Source organism: Chaetodon trifascialis, chromosome 15 (assembly GCF_039877785.1).
Source record: "Chaetodon trifascialis isolate fChaTrf1 chromosome 15, fChaTrf1.hap1, whole genome shotgun sequence".
In the NCBI taxonomy this organism is placed as follows: Eukaryota; Metazoa; Chordata; class Actinopteri; order Chaetodontiformes; family Chaetodontidae; genus Chaetodon; species Chaetodon trifascialis.
The window spans coordinates 14463803-14484118 of NC_092070.1; the positions used below are offsets into that span (position 1 = coordinate 14463803).

The 20316-nt window shown below is 42.6% G+C and overlaps 1 protein-coding gene across 1 annotated transcript; it reads right to left on the minus strand.

Moving 5' to 3' along the window:
* Positions 1 to 304: 304 nt before the first annotated feature.
* ern1 (endoplasmic reticulum to nucleus signaling 1) lies at positions 305 to 20242 on the minus strand. The gene is made up of 22 exons (XM_070981616.1): positions 19984 to 20242; positions 13882 to 14002; positions 11059 to 11092; positions 10805 to 10877; positions 10487 to 10559; positions 9474 to 9596; positions 8853 to 8954; positions 8506 to 8767; positions 7799 to 7877; positions 7288 to 7447; positions 6780 to 6895; positions 6496 to 6687; positions 6051 to 6315; positions 5836 to 5926; positions 5552 to 5741; positions 5134 to 5233; positions 4816 to 5015; positions 3466 to 3613; positions 3205 to 3332; positions 2444 to 2567; positions 1953 to 2020; positions 305 to 1870 (listed from the first exon to the last, which is right to left on the minus strand). The coding sequence occupies exons 1-22, from the start codon at positions 20059 to 20061 to the stop codon at positions 1304 to 1306; spliced, it is 3294 nt and encodes a 1097-aa protein (XP_070837717.1). The 5' UTR covers positions 20062 to 20242; the 3' UTR covers positions 305 to 1303.
* Between the last annotated feature and the right edge of the window lie 74 nt (positions 20243 to 20316).

Here is a 20316-nt window from a genome sequence, read left to right on the forward strand (position 1 = left end):
TGTTACCTTCTGGCTAAATTGCATTTTAAGTTCATTCATATTTATATTCTGATATGCGAGTCTGGCTGTCAGTGTATTAACATGCATGTCAAGTCCTTGGAGAGGGCATAATGATTCACACACTGGCTCTGTGTTACTGTGCTGATTCTTCTTGGCAGAGGCCTGCTTCAGTCAAAACATTCCTGCTTGTGTTGGGCAATGCTCCAAAGCTCCGAGAAAGGTTACAGTGTAAGCTACTCTAACCAATGTTAACTGTAGCAAAAGCTAAGACAATCATAGACGAAGACAACCAGGGCACACCAGCTGCTTGGAGCACCTGTAAAAAAAATATTTATTAAATGTAACTGTTTCTTTTAGGTACTGGCTGCAGCTAAATATTCCATATTTCCCCAAACCCCACCTTAAGATGCAGCAATGTCAATCAATACTCACAATCTTAGCATTAAAAAAAAAAATAGAATTTAATGTGAAAGTCATTAACTTCAAGTTGACACCCATGAAAAGTTATGATACATGAGAGTTTTGCAGCCTGACCTCTAAATGCATCTTTGACTACATGATCACATGAGAATAAAATTACCTACTGCATTCAGATGCCACCCTGAACACCCTTTGGAACAGTCCACTCTTACCAAATCAGCACGATAGTCTTGATTGACAAAAGAGAAGCAGTCTAGCAGCATTAACTGGAATCAAGCACATTTAGCATAGTCAATTTTAAAGATCTGTACCCACACAGCACAGTGATATCTTTTTTTTTTTTTTTAAAAAGGCACATCAGCCACATTAAATGATTCATCATCAATGATCCAAATGCTGAATCAGTCTATACAAAAATATACATACTGTATCTGTTCAGCGAACAGGCTCACTGAGAAATACAACATTGCACAATAAAACTACCCAAATGTTCAACGACATCTAGACATGTTTCCCACAGTAGATAGAGGCCAAATGTTTTTGGGACAAACACGTTTTTGGGCATGCTGTTATAAAAAAAGTAAAAAAAAAAAAAAAAAAATCTCTTTACTCCAGCTACAAGAGAATGTCCAACAACTCCTTCTTGGCTATCTGACCTCCTCGGGCGGAGACGGACTTGTGGACGGGTCTGCTGGGGAACATTTTAACCCAGGTGAGCAGAAGGCACTTAACTAAGGGTGCAGCTGTTGTGCCTGGCAGTTGATCCCAGGCACTGCAGGCCTGGTCCTCACCAGCTCAGGGCACAGCAGCCAACTCCCACTTGATGTCCACTCTTGAAGGCAATGCTCCCGTCTGTGCTGGGTCCACCTGACTCCGGTCCAGTTCATGCTGGCTCATTGTCCAGCGTAAAAGGATCTGGCAGAGTGTGTATCTCAGGCTGACTGGACTGTCTTTGTCCGAGAGGATCTGTAGGGGATTCTGAGGCAAATGTGGGGTTCATTGTTTGACTGTCTAAGTCAGTCTGTGTGCACAGTGCTGCCGCTGCTGGCTGCACTGTCTGAACTGGCAAATGTGAGGATACAGGCTCATGTGGTGATGCAGAGGGCACTGATTCAGCAGGTGTTGAGTGAGAGACCTGCGCAGGCTCTGAAGAACATGTAGGTTCCTGGGTTTGTGAGGCGGGCGATGATGTGTTTGTTGGCAGCTGTTGTGTGTATGGCTCATTTTGTCTTTGTGGTCCAAGATATGTGAACCGGGCCTGTGTTTTTGCAAGCTGCTCGGCAGCGGAGTAATAAGGCAGGAATGGCCTCTCAGATGCACAGGTCCGCATGGCCAGGTAGGTGTGCATCAGCAGGTGGGGGAAGCGGGATGTGAAGTAGGAGACAAAGTCATCAGGGATGGAGCCCAGAGTCTCCTGTACCTCAGCAGGCAACTCTCGGTAATGGTGTTTCTGTTGAGGGAAGGTCAAACGTTTAAGTGTAACAGTTGAGACCAGTTTCTTTGAAATACAAAACGTGAGCTTTCATTCCTACCTTGTTTCTCATTGCACGCAGCAGATCTCTGACTGACCCTCCCTTGTAGGAGCGAAATTTCCGCAGATCTGCCAAAGACAGAGAGAAAGATAAAACCCAATGCACCAGCCAGTATGCCGATGTGACAATGTGTCACCTCTCACAGATTTCAGACCAGGCGGACGCTCAGTTTTTTTTAGAGATAGATGCAGTTGGTTGGTTATGATCCGATTATTTCACTGATGAATTTTATCATTTTATTGACATTTGAGAAGAAATGTCAATAAAATTAGGCTGGAAGCAGCAGGCTTCCTTAACCAACCACTGACAGGTGACAAGATACAGCTTTCAGTGTAACTATGAACATACATCATGCTCATCAAAGCATTTCTCCAATTAACTCTATAACATGAAATGACACTCAGCTTGAAGCAACATAAGAAACAAGACCATTTTACAACCAGGGGCGCCAGGAGCCTGTATGTGACATGAAATGTTAGCCAGTCCCACACCTGTCTGCAGTGGCACTGTGATGTGTTCTCTCCAGTCACCCTTAACCACAGCCCTCCCTCCTCTCTCCAGCTGTCTCACAATTGGTCCGTCCAGCGGTTCCTTTTCAATTCGGTCGCTCACATCCTGCAAAGCAACCACAAAAAAAACTTGAACTTCAATGACTATGACAGGCAGCCTGCAGTTTCATTCTCACTCAGAGCATTAAAATATGCAAAAAAAAAAAAAAAAAAAAAGATTTTAGAAGTGAATGGGTCCCATTTGCAAAAGTGAGTTTGCAGGCACAGTCCCCTGTCGTAGAGTATTTGGATATGACTGACATTATACAGTACATTAATGAAGTTCTGTGGGTTCATAAGTGTCTGCAAAGACTTAGTAAACTGAAGAGGATAGTTTTCATACATCCAGCAACCCTTTAGAATAGATATTGTAAAGAATCAGCTCTTTACACAGTCCAGTACAGACAACCTGGCATTACTACACAAAGCACTATAAGATGCATGCATGTGCACGCATGTTTGCCTAGATTTACCTGCACTTATGAATAGGTTTACTCATGAAAAATAGAACATACAAGAGGATATTTACAAATTTCAAAAACAATTGAGTGTGTGCACAGACTGGTCTGCAACAGCACAATACACTGTCTGCATCGCACCAGGATGTGGTTTGAATAAGCAGAGGTTTAAAACATATCGAGGGCATCCTACAACATGTGATACAATAAGCAGTGAAACTGTCTGATGAGTCAAAAAGAACTGACCTGAAAGAACTGCAGCTCCTTCTCCAGGCTCCAGAAGAAAGGGTGTTTGAGAACACTCTCAGCTGACGGCCTCCTGTGTGGCTCCACGCTCAGCATCTGCTCTATTAGATCTCTGGCTACAATGTCCCCTGGTAGATGACAGAGACATGCTGGTTTTGACAATGTCCTCACAAGGTGTGATGCCGCAGAATACACAGTAAAAAAAATCATTTCAAAAATCCATGTGATCTAAGAAAGCAAAATCAAAAGTTCAGTCCTCACCATGCTTGTCAGTCTGCAGATGGTCGAGGCTGTATGTGCCCAGTAGGATGTTGGCTTGCCTCTGCAGAGACTTGCCAAAGGGGTGACTTCCCTGAGACACCACATAGTAAAACACACAACCAGCAGAGAAGATATCCACAGTGCAGGTCTACAAGGGACAAGAGAAAGATATGGATGGTCATAGTGTGGCATGTAATGAAACACAAATTTTAACAGCAGTATTACGTGTATGAAGTGGGAGTGTAACAGTACATCTATTCATCCTGAACAGTTCTGTACAGGAAGTTCTTTTCGGTATGTGACTTCCTTGGTTCGGCACACCCTATGATTCAAACAATTACTGCGAAAATAGACTATTTAACAGTTTTACCTGAAAGCTTTCAGCTGTAGCATGCTACTTGGCTTAGCCTAGTTAATCACATTACTCAGGCTCATGGATGAGTATGTTAGTGGAAACACATCAAACATGTGGAGTAATTTACGACAGCATCAAACAAATGCATTGATTAGCAGAGCGAGACAAAGACAGATGAGAGAGCAAGTCCTTCTGCCCACAGCGTTCAGGCAGCCGCTCACTGCAGATCCAGACTGAAGCAATGACTCAAACTGTAGAGAATACAGGATTTAAGCATATGGTGAAAGTGCTTGTACCATCTTGTGTGCATTTTCAGGCATGCTCAGCTGCCCAGTATAAACAAGCGCAAGCTGCAGTTGTTCGTTATTATCAACAGGTCAGACTCCTACTGTGAAGCATTACTGACATTTATTTGTTCTTTTTTCTTTTCTCATTGACAACATGCCAGAACGTACCATAACTGATATAGTAAGAATTATGGACAATGAGTCGCTGTTGAAGGTTTACATTTTTCAAAATAAAAGACAAAAATGTTATTTTCTTCTACTTTTTTTTGCCTGTACCAAAAATGTATTAAACAGTGAATGGTGTGTACTATTATACCCCATGGTATACAGTATTAAGTTATATATATATGTGCTGGTTTATTTAGTCAGTTATCTGTTTGCTATCAGACAAATGGCTACTACAACTTCAAACAAATCCCCTCTCAGGAGTCCACTCCATTAGAGCTCAAAACACTTTAATGATCTTTAATCAGCTTTTATGTTTCATTTTCTTCTCCTTTGGTCCTACGTTCACACTATGGATAGTTTTTAGTCTTTGGTTCTGTCAAAACTGGAGAACTTTTGGGTGACAGCTTCTTAGATGCTTCTGTTTTGTCAACTTCGGCTAGTTTTACATAGTTTTATCAGACTTTTAAATGAGGTGACTGCACACCTCTACACAAAGCACACATTTCCATCACAGGAGCTGCTGCTCTGCCACTGACTCACCGGGTTGTCTTTGCAGTCCTCGCTGAGAACCTCAGGGGCAATCCAGCCCTCAGTGCCTGGCACCCCAGACCTTCTACTGAAACTGTGGCGGCCCACTGCTAGCTTCTTACACAAGCCAAAATCAGAGATCATGGCCCGGACCCGACCGTGGGCATTGGGCATGGAGACCAGGATGTTGTGGGGTTTCAGGTCCCTGTGGACTGAAGTACAAGTATGAAGGTGAGAAGAGGAAAAACAAGCTGTCCATTACTTAAGGGCTGTCTGTACAAAAAAGCAGATAATGAGAAACAAAGTGATTTTGTACTCAGTGATGGATACCTATGTTGAGAGAGTGCAGATGGGCCAGTCCTGACATGGTCTGCTGAAGAAGCATAACTGGCTCTAATCCATGACGCTCAAAATCCTTCTTCTCCACATACTAGAAAGATGAAAGACAGTGTAGTACAATAATTATAATGGGGCGTCATATTTTCACAATTTTGAGGTTGTGCACCAAATTAATTTCAGCATGGGAGTCCTTTCTTTGCAGTGTTCCATGAAAAATGACACGATGACAGTGAATCCTTACCAATTCCTCCACTTATTGCTAAACTTTAAAAACCGCACTCACACTCACTGTACTGCATCATTAATGCAACATCAATTAAAACTGGTCTGCTATTAGCAAAATACTTGAGTTCTGCTAATAGCAGAACAACAGATCACAAACTCGACATTTCATTCATGCATTCATTACCTCCTGAAGTGAGGCAGCACACAGCTCAATGGCAATGTACTGGAACTGACGGTCCCTCTCAGTGCAGAAGTAGCGGATGACATTTGGATGCTCGTCCGACTCCCTCAACAGCTGGACTTCCCGGTCTGCAAAGCTGAAGCACTCTGGGAGAATCCTCTTCACTGCCACTGGACGATTGTCAAACTGACCCCTTGTGGAGAAACAATAGAAATACAACTTAAATTTCTTCAGTATTTCACAAAATAAACATCATGAAAACATGCTGATTGGCTGTTCAGACTTACCTGTACACAATGGTGCCCTCAGCACCATGACCCAAGACCTCTTTGGGATGGAAAGTTATGTTGCCCACTCTGACAATGTTGGAGTCTTCCTCTGAAAAAAAACAAAAAAACAAATCAAAAACATAATTTCAGACAGTGAAAACTAGGTTAAAAAAGTGTTCAACAAGCACCAACAAAGAGTGTGTGCATGTAATCTTTAATGGCTCAATCCTTACCGCCATCTTCATGCTCATTGGCAGAGCTTCCCAGCTCAGACACGGACAGGTTGGAGTGGTTGGAGGCGCGGGGGGTGATGTTGGGGCTGCTGTGGTCTGAGCACTCGGAGCGAGTGCGGGCCACCTCCAGATAGTCGCTGTCTGGGACTAAGCCCAGGCCCACATCTGCAGGGGGGAACGGCTGCTGTCTCTGGAGGAGCTCCAGCCTCTCCTCCATCTGCCTCTGGAACTCCTGGTGCTGCAGCTGCTGCTGCTTGTGAACGCTCTGTGGTGAGTGAGGAAACTCTGTAAGTCCAACAACTTGATACTGCAGAGAGTACTATGCGTACTCTGCAGAGTCCACTAGCAAAGTTGACACTGGTAGTTCTATATATGAATGACTTTCTGTCATCACTAAGTAGTTGCAGGCACTCAACAGTCCACTAGGTGGTGGTGTCTGACTTACTTTTGGGTAGGTAATCACAAAGGCCAGCCAGCCAGCCAGAAGGAAAGTGGAGAAGATGATGGTGGCCATGTCTTTGAGCATAGTGTCAACAGGGGCCTCTGGACGCACAGTGCGAGCACTGGTCCCAGGCTCTTCGATAGATGTTTCTTGCAAAGGAGGAGGGCCATCATCCATGCCACTATCATTCACCTTCTGCAGCACGGTGGGAAAACAGGGTCAGGAAATGTGCACAGATGTTTTGATGCCTGAAAAATCTTCTCAACAAAATGCCGTGTGGCACACACCTCCTCCACTTTTTTGTCAGTAGTAGGTGGGATGACATTGCCTTGATTGCGAGGGAAGCTGTCAGGGAACTTCTCCAGGATCTTGGTGTGTGCTTCAGGCGGCGTCTCATGATGACCTGAAATGCAGAAATGACTGAACTATTTAATCATCAACATTATCATCAGAGTCACAGCCACTCACTGAAACCAAACATAGAATTTCAGCTATGATACAGTGTTTCATGTTTAAATGGCAAGAAAAGGCTGTATAATTTTGTAAATCACATGATTCATTTTATCATCCAGCAGAGGGCAGTGTCACTGCAATAGTCACTCAAAGCAGAGTGGACCATTAAAGGCCCAGGACTTCAAAATGTGGTTAGTACTGAGTGCCCCACACATGAATTGTTCTTCTTTTTTGGTGGTAACTCTAAAACCCTCCCCCTCACTGTACCAGGAAAGGCCACACTAATCAGAGTAGGTAGTTTAGACCAGATGTTGCTTTGTGTTTTATGTACTCATTTAGTACCTATGAGGAGCAGGTAGTTCCTCATGAAGTTGATACGGTTTCGCTCTCGGAGTGCAGCATTGAACTTGACACTGGTGCTGGGTGTGATGACACACTCCTTGTCCTCTTCAGTCTCCTTGCTGTCAGGGCCCTCCAGCATGGGGAAGGTGCTACCACGAGGCTGTGTGTACACACAAAAAACATTGAACAATTCAGAATTATTTGCTGTCAGATGCCCCACAGGATTACATCAGAAAATACTCTGAGGCAGGCCAGTCAGGCAAAGTGACTAGAGTTGGGGCAAGCTAAGACACAACAGGAACAGGATGTCTTCATGTGAACTCACTGGCATACCTGGAAACTACTAACCAAAAAACGATGACTGATGAAGAAACCAAACAAGCAGAAAAACTGCTGGTGAAGTTTGGCTCAGTACAAAACTTATATATCTCACACATATTTCAATATTCATGTGTTACTGATAAGGACTGTGTTTTGCCTAAATGAAGATATACATGTAACTGCCACTCACCACCACAGTGACTCCATCATGCACCAGGGAGGGAGAGGCATACAGACTGGTGGAGTATTTGCCCACATACAAAGTGGCCCTGAAAAAGGAAAAAAGCACAGTAAAACAACTAATTGCTTACTTTTAAAAGCACACTACATTGTCCACATTTCATGCTAAATGTAAGTATGACAGACTACAATCTTTAGAACACATCTGGAGTGTATATATCATTACAGATTAAAAATAGAGACATTTCAGAATAGAGTTCTCCATCATTTCTGTAAATTGGTGAAGCTTTCACAGAGAATCAACCACTGAAAGCCTCATTTGTCCTTTCCAGCAGAGGCAGGTGTGAACACAACATATAAAAATAAATATACTACTGCAGTGTGAAACCAGCGCTGAAACCAGACTTGTCGGCAGTCACTTGTTAGTTATTACATGTCTAGACTCCATCCCAACATTAAGCAATCTCACGTCTTACAAAACTATATCTTGATTTCACCCTTTCAGTAATCAAGGCTCTTATGATTAATAGGCAGAAAGTTCCAACATGTTTAAAAGAGTGTTTAACCAGCGTTTATTCCCTGAATGGTATTATGAGAGAATTCAAAAAACAAATGAATCCTTTTTTAAAATGTAGTAGTAACAATCATACAAATAAAAGCCTTTAAAAATGGACAAAAAAGTTGGGATCAATCAGTCATTTCACTCCGTCGGCTTACATGAACTTGTTCTGAGGCTTCTTCTCTTTGGGAAATGGGTATTTCCACTGGGTGATACGGCCAACCTCTCCAGACATGAAGGTGAGATAACGCAGGGTTTCCACGGCCACATTGGTGTGGGCAACTTTGCGGAGGCCCTCGCGTTGCCAGATATACATGGCCACCACCGGTGAGTTATAGTTCTGCACCCACTGAACGTCCCCTGATTCGCTGTCCACGGTCACCACGAGGCCGTCACCGTTGGACACAAAATGAGCCATCTCTGTGGGGAACCAAAGAGCAAACAAATAACTGGCACTGTCTGTCAGAAACTAAACAAAACCTAAAGGCATGTCCAAGGGTCTTACTGTATTTGGTGTCGTCATCAGGAAGGGTGGAGGCGTAGTCAGAATAGGTGGCATTCCAGCGCAGTTCCCTGCTTTTGGTGTCGTACATTGTGATGGTATACTCTAACAGGGATGAACAACAAGGGAATATTCACACGGGGAAAGAAAGTACTTTCCTTATGTAACATACACAAAAGCCGGGTGTTGAGTATCCATTTCTGGGTGTCAGTGCAAAGTGGTGTTGAATTTCCTTTGCTTCAAAAAAATAGGATTCATAGGGTGGAAAATGTGGAGACATGGTGAAACAAAATACAGTGTGAGTGCTGACTTGACACCGAGTTAAGGATTTATAGTGTTCATTTTGAGGGCTCTTATGATCTCGGTCCTTGTCTACAATTACCATCCCAGCTTCCCCAGCCTTAAACACTGTAGGGACAGACTGGGGGCTGATCTTGTTGAGGCAAGGGTGGAGATAGCAGACGAGATGAGCAGAAGGTAAATAAGGGTTTGCCAACACCTTTGAGTTAGAGCATGCTAAACAAATAGGCCTGTTGATTAGCCGGATTAAATCAGTAATTGATTGCTGCAGTAATGATGGGACTAGGATAAGGCTGGCCAGTTAAGGGCTGGTTTTGTTTTTACCTGTGCGTCCCAGGTATAGAAGAGATGAAGAGGGACACAGCATCTCGGCAAAAGAGGAAGTCAGTGTCTGCTGTTTTTCACCGGTCAACAGGTCCACCACATACCACAAGTCCTGCTTTTTGCCTGCACACGAGCACATACACAAACACACACACAGCATTATTTACCTCTGCCATGATTACAGCATTTATGTTGCCCCTGGAAAATGCACAACCTTGGCTTTTTTCCTTAACAAAATCGAGGATATAAAGATTAACAAATTTGTGATTTTGGCTAAAATCTATAGAAAACTGACTATTTACATGAAACTGCAAAACTGAGCAGAAGGTGCAGTGCTGGAATAACACGTAGCTATTTAATCTCTCCAGTGATGTGTGTCACCATTCTATCACTGAACAACAAACCTGTCACGGCCTCTTTGTACCGGCGTCTCACCTATTCTGTCACTGCAGGGAGTGGCAGTAGAAACCTAATCATGGGTTATTATAGAACAATGAAAAACTGATGAATAAGGAAAAAACTGCTTCAATTTAGAGAATCTAGATGATGATGGGGGATGGTCATGCCTGATAATTCCTGCAAACTCTGCTCTTACACACGAACAGATTTAGAGAGTGCGAATTCCAGTCTGCGGCACTGTGAGACCTTTGCATCTCTAACATGCCTTGTGCCAGCAGCAGCTTCACTTGAATGAAAACAAAAGCTCTGCTGATAATGACTACAGGGCGGCAAATGTCACCCGCTTCCCTTTAAACAAAGATACGCAGTCGCTATGGTAGATTACCTTTCGTCTGTTAACTGTTGTAAATTCAAAAGAACACCGGCTGTGACCACAGGTTGTGTGGAATTGAAAGGTACTGTAAGATATTCGGTTGAAGCCAGATAAAACCAGTTCATTTAGGTGAGCACACACACTGGGACATGGGCTGCACGTGTTTATGGAAATGACAACTATAGAACAATGTGTTTAACCAAAAGGCATAACAAAATCCATATTTGAGAGTTAGCCATACCCATGTAAAGGACTCCATCAGAGCTGCGACAGGGAGAAGCTTGGACCAACTCAGGGATAGTGAACGGTAATTTCTGTTTGAGTGAAACGAATGAATATTAGAAAACAATAAGATGCTCTGCACCATGATAGTACACGTGCAACATGTTGCATGCACCACCACAGCTGCAACTTCAGAGTGACTGTGTATTATTTCAGCATAACTTGTATCTTCCACACACATATGTGGTGAGAGGATATGTTTTTTTCTTCTTTTCAGAGAACTCCGTGGTTTAAAAGGAGGGAGATTGTGGTTTGTGATAAAAAGATTTCCTCTTACTGTGAGGCCTTCGTTGTTCTTTCCTCCCAGAGAGTAAAGGCTGCCGTCATTGGGGTCTGGCAGAAAGGCTGGTCTACAGTAAAGATTTAAGAAGATTCATTACATCTCTAGACCAGTAAAGGGAGTGACAGATAAGACAAGCTCAGCAGACCACCATATCCATTTCCATTCACCATCTTTTGTTACAGACAGGTGCAGAACACACGGATGTATAAACATACACTCATGCAGAAAAACAACTCAAAGGTACGTACTCTGCCACATGTGTGGGGACCTGCAGAACTGGATCTGTGAGGAGGGAGAAGGAGACAAGATGCAATTCAGGACTGACAAGAATATTAACCAACAATGGAAAGCACTACCAGTAGCTATTGAGTAAGAGAATGACATGAACATCAGTGACATTCAACCACACAGAACACAAAGTCCAGATGAAAATGAATTCCCCTGGGGCAAACATGCAAGGCAAACAGTCATGTCTGCAAACAGCTTTCCATGAAGAAGTCAAGCATGTAACAGCAGCGATGGGAACAAAAAAACCTAAACACATTTTCAATATATTCATAAAATTGTATTTTTCCACAACATGATTAGTGACTCTTTCTGATTACAAAATGTGCTTAAATCATAAAACGTGGAAATCAGGAAAAATTAAAACAGGATGTTGTGATGCGCAGCAGTCTGAGGCCATCACCCAGTTGGTGTGCTGAATGAGAATAATATGCTGCCAATTTGTGTGGTAGAAGGCAAAGGAGACAAAGAGCGAGTTTGGTACCTTGGATCTGAGTATGTTATGCTGTTGAGAGCTACTGTGAGTAAACACACAGAGAAACACTTGGAGCACAAGAAGGACAAGCAAAAGTCAAGTAGGGCAGACAAGCTGGCTCTGACAACTGCTGGAAAGCTCTCACAAATGAAAAATGAATGAAAATTAACCGTGTAGTTACTGGTTAATGGGTTTCGGACTATCAAAAGCAAATTAACTGAAAATGGCATCCCTTGTAGGAGGTCGAGACACTGCGATAGCCCTTTAAGACAGGAGCCAAAGAGTAACCCTAACCCAATCCTCAATTGCTACTAGACAAACACACACCTCCCAACAGTGTGAACATACAGGGCGTGGACCAGATGGTGCTGATCTCTGTGGAGGTGCCTAAAGGGGTCAACAATAGCAGGGGGAAGCGTAGGATTACCTGAGGGTGGTCAATGACTCTTGCTAAAGAAGCAACATTATTCATTAAGTGTAATTCCAGGTTGGTGATGAGAAAACAACAGTTCTGCATGTTGGACAGACATACAGTAACTCTGGTTGGCTGATGTACAAATACATGTTCACAAAGTCAACAGAGAGTAACAAGCAAACAGTGAGAGGATATACATGTGGACTGAGTTGTCCTGGTCCAGGGAAAAGATTCTTGCTTCCCCCTTATTACGTGGGTGTATGGTTGCTTGACTGGAGCACAACAACAGGTGTGTGCACAGCCTGGTACAGAACCAGTCAAATTTATATTCAACAGCTCTTCCAGAAAAACAGATGATGTGGAAGAAGCAGCCTGTGACTATTAATGACATGGGTATTAGGTGGACCTAACCAGGCCTCATAGGTCCAAACCACAGTAGCTTTACTGTTCCCCGTAAAGTCTTGTGAGCCTTAAAAATGAGAGGAAATGCATGTTTTAAGGAGGAAAAGTGTCCAACTGTCATAGTACTGGTATGGCTCTTATTTTAAGATAAATTTCCCAAAATAACAATATGTCTTTTTTCAAGACATGGTTTTCCTACATGTGCCTACATTAACATGGTCATCACAGTACATGCTGTGTGTGCAGGTGATACTACAGCAAAGTTGCTTACCCTTGCTCACTCTGACCTTGATTACAGGCTATATTTGCCCCTCTCTCAGTTAATAATTACCCAGTTTCCATGCCTAACATCTCACAGTATTTTCTTAGGCTCAAACCCACAAAACATTTCCTTTCCTTTAAGTCAATAAAAACAATGAAAAACCCAATCAGGATTTTTTGATGAAACTATATATATATATATATATATATATATATATATATATATATATATATATATATATATATATATCCACAAGAATTATTGGGGTAAACAAACCTTAGACAGCATTAGAAAGTATTAGACTTCTTGTCTACTATTAGGAGTGGCAATGCATTCAAATCCTTTTGTTTAAACCAGGGGTGGGGAACCTCCCACCTCCAGGCCACATATGAAACCGTTGGATCCGGTTCCGGAGGCAATTCATGAATGCAATATAGCAACTCACAAATACAGCAATACAAAGAAAATTACATAAAATAGCAGACCAATACATCCTTCCAAGTGTTCCCTAAACACAACATGCACATAGCTATTGATGTCATCAATGCATCATGGCAACATGTCACATGCACAAAAGATTATTTTTGTAGAAGTAAAAGGCAAGCCAGCATGCTGAAGTTATAAAAAAGGCAAATCTTTAGTATCATTACAGTCCAAAACATGCTAAACTGAATGAGCTGCAAGGACAGATGCCCTCAGATAAACTTAGTGCTCTTCAGCAGAGTTTGGATGCCCAACAAGCAGCTTTCACAAGCTCACATTCGTAGAGTTGAAGGGAAAACCTGACGTGAAAACTCAATGATAGCAAGTACCTCTCAGAGTTAAACCTAAAGCTCCATCCAACTTCTCAGCTCTCTGCTTTCAAATGTGAAATCACTGAAGTGAAATTAAAGCTGTGGCAAGTGCAACTGGAAAGAGGAAACGCTGCACTTTCCTACTCTGCAAGAACAAAAGCCTGCTCTGACATCTGGATGTGATGGTGAGTGTGAAAACTCCTTCAGGCATTTGATGGGAGGTTTCAGGACATGAAAAGTAAACATTGACTGAATAGGTTTGCTGTACAGTTTAATGTGATACCAGCTGATGTACCTCACAACCTACAACATGAAATCAATAAACAGGAGCAGTTCTTTCCAAATCTGACTCGGCTCATCTCAAGACTGACTGACCCAAACCTGGAGCATCAGATGCAAGTTGCATCATCAACATTCAATTTGTTCTTCTCTTCTTACCTTCTTTCAGAGTCCATTTGATAGAGCCCGACTTCTTGCTAACAGCGTGGAGGTTTCCATCCAGGGTGGACACAAAGAGCAGGCTTTCAGGAAGGGAAACTGTGCTTGCACTGCAAAACCCCTACAGACACACAACACAAAAATCAAGGTGATGAACTGTAAACAACAACACCTCTGCTCAGGACTAAAATAACCCATTTATAATGCACATGAGTAAAAGCAATAGCACACTAAACTCAAGTCATTAGCAGGCAGGCATGTGTGAGCATGCATGCTCCCACTTAAGTCCACAGGTTAGGTCAAAATGTTGTGCTCCTGCATCAAAGCTGTGAATAATGACTTCAGCCACTAACCACTTTCTTATTCCTCACACACACCTGGAGCAAACATTAGCAACAAGTTGAAATTACACCATGCTTATTAAATTATTCACACCCTGAAATCTGGCAGAAGATCTATTGTTTGATGGAAAAAAGAGGCCTGTTTTCATCATCAATCCGGTAGCCCTTTACTGGATGGGGGTGGGTTTGGAGGGTTGCCAAAGGGAGTGTGCCATCTTGGTCTTCTTTACAAATCAATGGCCTTCAAATCAATACCTTACAATGACAGCTGTAGGAGGGGACTGACTGGCTAGGGTTGCTACGTAGTGGAAAGTAAACAAACTGGTCATTTGGTTGAGCATGAGTGCATGGTCTAAACTTAAGCATTACACTCATGCTACCACCCAACACATCTTATACTGTTGGTTTGGTTGATTTTAATGGATTTCACAATGAACTGAGTGAAGAAAGTGCTTCAACTCTCTCTGCCCAGATGAATAGTGGGCAGACAGGCCATATGGGAACCCTTCTTTCCAGAACCTTTTACTCCCACTCAGAAATACAGGCGACACTTGGATTGGTTCGTAATATGACAGACAGTGTATAAAAGACGGCAGTACAATGGTAGTCATCAGGGATACACAAAGAGAAAACCAAGAGAAAGGAAAACCAAAAGAAGATACATCAAATCCAGTGAAAACAATTGAACCCTAAACCACAACAGCAGCAAAACGACCCAGCCTCATGACTTGGCTTATGCCAGAATTAACAACACTGTGGGTGATGTGTGCTCCACTCACCCACTATGGAATTCTAAAAACGCCGCTCTTGATAACCAAGCTGTGGGCTTCTTATGGTTTTTGGCACCAATGTGCAGGAAGAGGTCCAGTGGGGGTGTTCGAGAACTCTGACTTCCCACCAAACCTGAGAGGACCGAATGAACTCAGCGGTACCAGTCTGTGTACTTTGATAGAAACTGCTCAAGATTATAGGCAACTAGGACACATGCGCTTCGTCAACCAAAAGAATTGAGGAGGGTATCAGCACTTTTCAGTGGCACATTATCAGGGTCAGAGTAGGAATGAAAAATCCAGGAATGCCATCAAGTCTACCACCTTCACCACAGGAGGCCTGGATAGCTGAGCAGCTGAGACAGACCTCATTCTCCTGCTGAACCACAGTGATATTGATCAACACCCCTGACTAACCCCCCCCAAGAGCTCCCTGGGGGCAGCGCAAATAGCTCCTACATGTAATGCAGATTAGCAGTGGAAGAATATTACCATACTCTCCTGAGCATTTAGCTACTTTTGAGGGTAGATAAGAAAGATGGGGTTGAAGTGCTCTTAAGCCAGACTTGAACAAACCAAGTCGGGGGGGGGGGGGGGGGCGGTTCCTCTTCGTCACACAGCTTGCATTTCCTTACAAAACCAGTCAAGTCATAAAAAATACCCAGTGTACAACAATCTGAGAGTGACTAGCTGTTTTACAACTCATCATTTTCTCCCTGTGTTTTTCTGCTTAAACTTACAATGGGAAAATACTAGCTGGTTAAAAATGACCAAACAGAAACCAGTGCCAAAACAACCCCACAAACTGAAAGTTTCACATTTGCCTACGGGTCCCCTGCTGTAGTCTCACATCCTATACAAGCATTTGTGTCAATATTATGCACCTGTGACTGTTCCCACTGGGCTGTATACTCACGAGCAGCACAGGGAGAATCATAACCAACTTGTTTTTGGACCCCCCCGTAACCTCTATCAGGGTTCTTGGTTTCGCAAGCAAATAACTTTCTTACCATCTGTTAGCCTCTTAGTTTGGGATGGGTGCTGTTGTTCAGCAACTGCTGAATATTATACAGTATTAGGCCATCACATTCACAATGTATGGCTGTTATAAAGCTTTTTTTAGTAGACTTGCTCAATGTCAGGACATTACTTCTCATTTCCTCATTCTGTGTAACACAGAAATGTGTAGTTGTTGCGTAAGTGTGTTACATAATACTACAGAACTGGGAGAAACCAGGGTCTTGGCAAGTTCTGAGGTCTTCACTTTGTTGTCTGCAATGAGGCCAGACATGCTTAAAGGGACACTGACTACAACACTCATGATATCACTGGTAACGGTCAGCCTGGAATCATGCAATCTGTAATTGGCAGCTTTCTACACAAATACTTCAGTAGTACACCAGCATTATAACCCCTTTGTCCAATACTCTCATCTCTTCAAGATGGTAGAGTATTACATCACCATCCAACAGTTACACCCCATCTATGACTTAATCCAGTGCACTGAGGCAAAGACTGTAGAAAAAGCAACCACTTGTCTAGACGATCTTGAGATGCTCCAACTATTAGCTGATCCTCATACAATCTGATTAGCAGCCGTATAAGTCTTCTGAAAAACTCATCAGAAAGTACACGAGGCAAACGAACGTAGGCCACCCAGCCACTCTATCATGGCTGCTCTGCATCCTCAAAGAAAAAAAACTTTTTGAGTGTCACTTTTATGATGCATCAGCATCATATGTACGAACATAATAATGTACAAACACGTCAGAAGCAGACATTGGGCAGCCGCTTACTGCAGCACAGCCTCTCATAAAGGTTTGTGAGTGCAAACGCCAACAGACAGTGTTAATGGTAGGCCAGATGAATTGGTAGTGTCACCTGAAACACAGATTCGGTGTTCTGTTTACTGGGTGTGTGAAATGCACACACAGATTTTCATCTATTATCTGACCTTTGAAGGCTGGTACGTGGTCATTTAGAAATGCATGCAGGAGAGAGGCAAATACAGAATCTTAACGAAAAGTACACGGTTCGACGAGAGGGTTCGTGAAGCATCACTTTACTACTCTATGCTATTACATTAGCTCCCTGAAAACTGCAAGGGAGACCGATTTCAAAACTGCATTTGGAGAAAAAGAAATGTATCTGTTTATATTCCTATGTTTTTCTAGGGGTTAATAAAATTGCAGTCACAAAAAAGGTAAGCACGTGGCTGCCAAATGCAATGAAACTTTATGAGAATGTAATGAATCACTCTTAAAATTTGTAGTGAGTCAGACTAAATCTACCCTGATATAAGACACATTGTAAAGTGGTAGCAGGGTCACTTATGCAGGAAGTTTCAGTGAAAATTTTAAAAAAGCGGAAACATTCAATTGGTGATTGTTATCAGAAATTCCAATAACAGCAAATGAGTCATCAAACTGCCCTGAGAGGCCTCACTACAGTGTCTCTTTAACAGACAAAAACTATTTTTTCTATGTGACACTTGTACCACAGGATATCATCTAGTCTGAACTCTCCCATGTATTAACTGGGCCTAACCTAAATGTTATGGCTTTCTGTTAAAAAGTGGAACACTCTCCTACCACGAAACTGTCTGCAACAATAAGCAGCCTGTCTGCAGCTTGCTTGGGTGCAGACAAAAAACCAACACAGGAACCAAGAAATACTTATCTCACACTTGGCAACTTGTCATGAGAAGTGTTGTGCAGCAACAGCTTCAAGCCATCAAGAATATGTTTTTAAAGTCAATGAAGAAACCAATCACTCCTGCATGAAAGCAGTCATTAGAGGTTTCCATTTAGGCCTGTATAAAAATGTCAGAGGCCTGGGGATGTTTAATTTTCATCACAGTCTCAGGCAGCAATGGGAGAGCTGAATTATACTAGGATGAGACCGCAGAGGGAGCTTGGGGGAGATGCCAATGTATTTCACACTTAAAAATTTAATGGAGAAACATCTTAGCAACATTCCCTGTCAACACTGTGTATCAGCTACACTCTGCGTGGTCTTGCTTCAGCAGGGGGAGGATGTCACGTGTTGGCCCTCATTCAGGCACACAAAGCATAGCCAATCTACTCTTCAGATAAGATAGTCCAAGATCACAACTATTTTATTTTTGCAAATCAGCCTGTCTTAGTTCAATCTGAATGTCTACACAGGCAAAAATCTAAAGAAGTAAAATACAGTGATAGTGACAGAGCAGTGGATTAATGCTGTTATAAAGGTCCACCAAAGTGTGCAAAGAAGCATCAATAAACAAACAGTAATGGCTGCTGAAGCAGTTAGTTAGATTTTAGTCACTGCTGGCACATCCTCCTTGCAATGGAAAATCAGATGGCCTTAAAAATAGTCCAACTGTGAAGAACAGAGTGAAAAGAGATGAGTCTTCTTTTCTGTTGCTCTTTTATTTGTATCTCTCTCTCTCTCTCTAACACACACACACACACACACACACACACACACACACACACACACACACACGCAAACACACACACACTTATGTAAAAATCTATAGATAGCCTATCATCATTTGTCACCCCCTGCACCAGCAGACTGTAACAGGCTGTGAGAAGAACCTGAGACATGATATGGGATTAAAAGGCTACTTTAATCTGCTGCTTAGCTTCAGTGGTTTACTAGCTTGGTGGCTAATGTCTCTGCCTGGAGATTTTCTGGGGATCTGGCTCAGTTTCAGCAAGTTAGCTCGCTCCCTTTTGTGACTGCCACTAATACTACGGAATCCACTCTCTGTTTACAAGTTGCTTCGGAAAACAATACACCTCAACCAGACTTATTGTATTCCAGCATTCCCTTGTGAAGTAAATAGTACTTGACAATTATAATGTTTATGTACCACATCACGCTGTGTGTCGATGTGCACAAAAACATAGATGTTTGTGTGGTTATTTTGTACTGGCCTGCTGCAGGTTGTGTATGATTTAAGCAGAGTAACCACAAACGTTCATCGTGTGTAACAATGCCATGCCTTGGTGTGGAACTTTAATTAGAGACTACCAATGAAGCACACATACTGTCTCTGTCCAGCTAAGTTCAGATGGCTGTAGAGATCTAATCAAATGAAAGGGAAGGCTTTCATAAAGTCAAATGCACGTGTGGATGAAAGACGCTGTGGGAATCATCCTTTACACTGTATTTCAGCAGAGGGGCAGGTATTTTCTTGCATTAGGCTTCTATTTTTACTGTTTGATCTAAATGTGTCATCTGCTTGGAGCATCTATTTAAAGTATTTATGTCTGCAGGCATCTATTGGTGAGCCAAATGTCCAAGACCCCAATTTCACCAACTCATTAGCCCCTCACCTTTGCACCGTGCACTGTGCAGGGCCAAATAATATCAAATGATTAGTTCTAAGGTTGCGGCTGTTGTGAAAGTAAATGACTAGTGTTCAGTCTTGTCAAAATAAATAAGTGTGAATTAACATGCAAGTAGTATGTATAGGTTAGTATATTTTCCAAGTTTTAAAAACATCAACCAGACCTTAGCGTTAAAGGTATAAGGCCTAAGTTTCAACAGTAGTAATACTAAAATGACTTTTCTTAAGTTCAGTAGCTTTCTAATCTAATTCTGGCACACTTTGGGGGAGTTGATGTGGTGAAAATATTGACCTGAAGGAATACGTTTCACTGAACACTGGTCTGATAGATCAGAGGTGTCCTACGCTGTTAATTAAATGTTGGTTAAGTTAATAACAGGGTTTCTAGAGCACATATGTCTTAAAAACGGCTGCTTTTAGCCAGCGAGCTACCGTTAATGTTAGCTTACTTCTGTCATGTCGAGACGACACGCAGCATTCAAACTGAATTCAACGCTCACTGAATGACAAACACTTTAGTTTGGACTTACAACGTTTGAGGGACTGAAGGCAGAAAAGCACTAATGTAGAGTGAAAAGTGTAGTTTAGCGGGTGACTCCGAGCTAATGTCATCTAACTTAAGCTAGCTTATCCAGTTAGCCCCTCTTACCTTTTGTGGGAGACCAGCGCAGCAAAGCAACGCCAAAACGCACCACAACCGGGTCCGACTGCTCACTGTCCAGTCCATATTTTCTGGTCTCAAGCCGGGATAGACAGCTGGTCCGGAGGGCCGCCGACTACATAGAAAACGTGATTTTGTCAACAGCCAGATGTTAGAATTTTTCTTAACAACGTTGTCACGTTAAAGGCACTGAGCCTGCCGCGGTTGGTACAACGCTGGATCCGCTTCTTCCTGAAATGAAACCTGTGGGGGTTGGACTTTGGGATAGAGATATCCACGCGAGTGGAGGAGGGGAGCTGTGTAGTCAGCGTGAGCCAATGA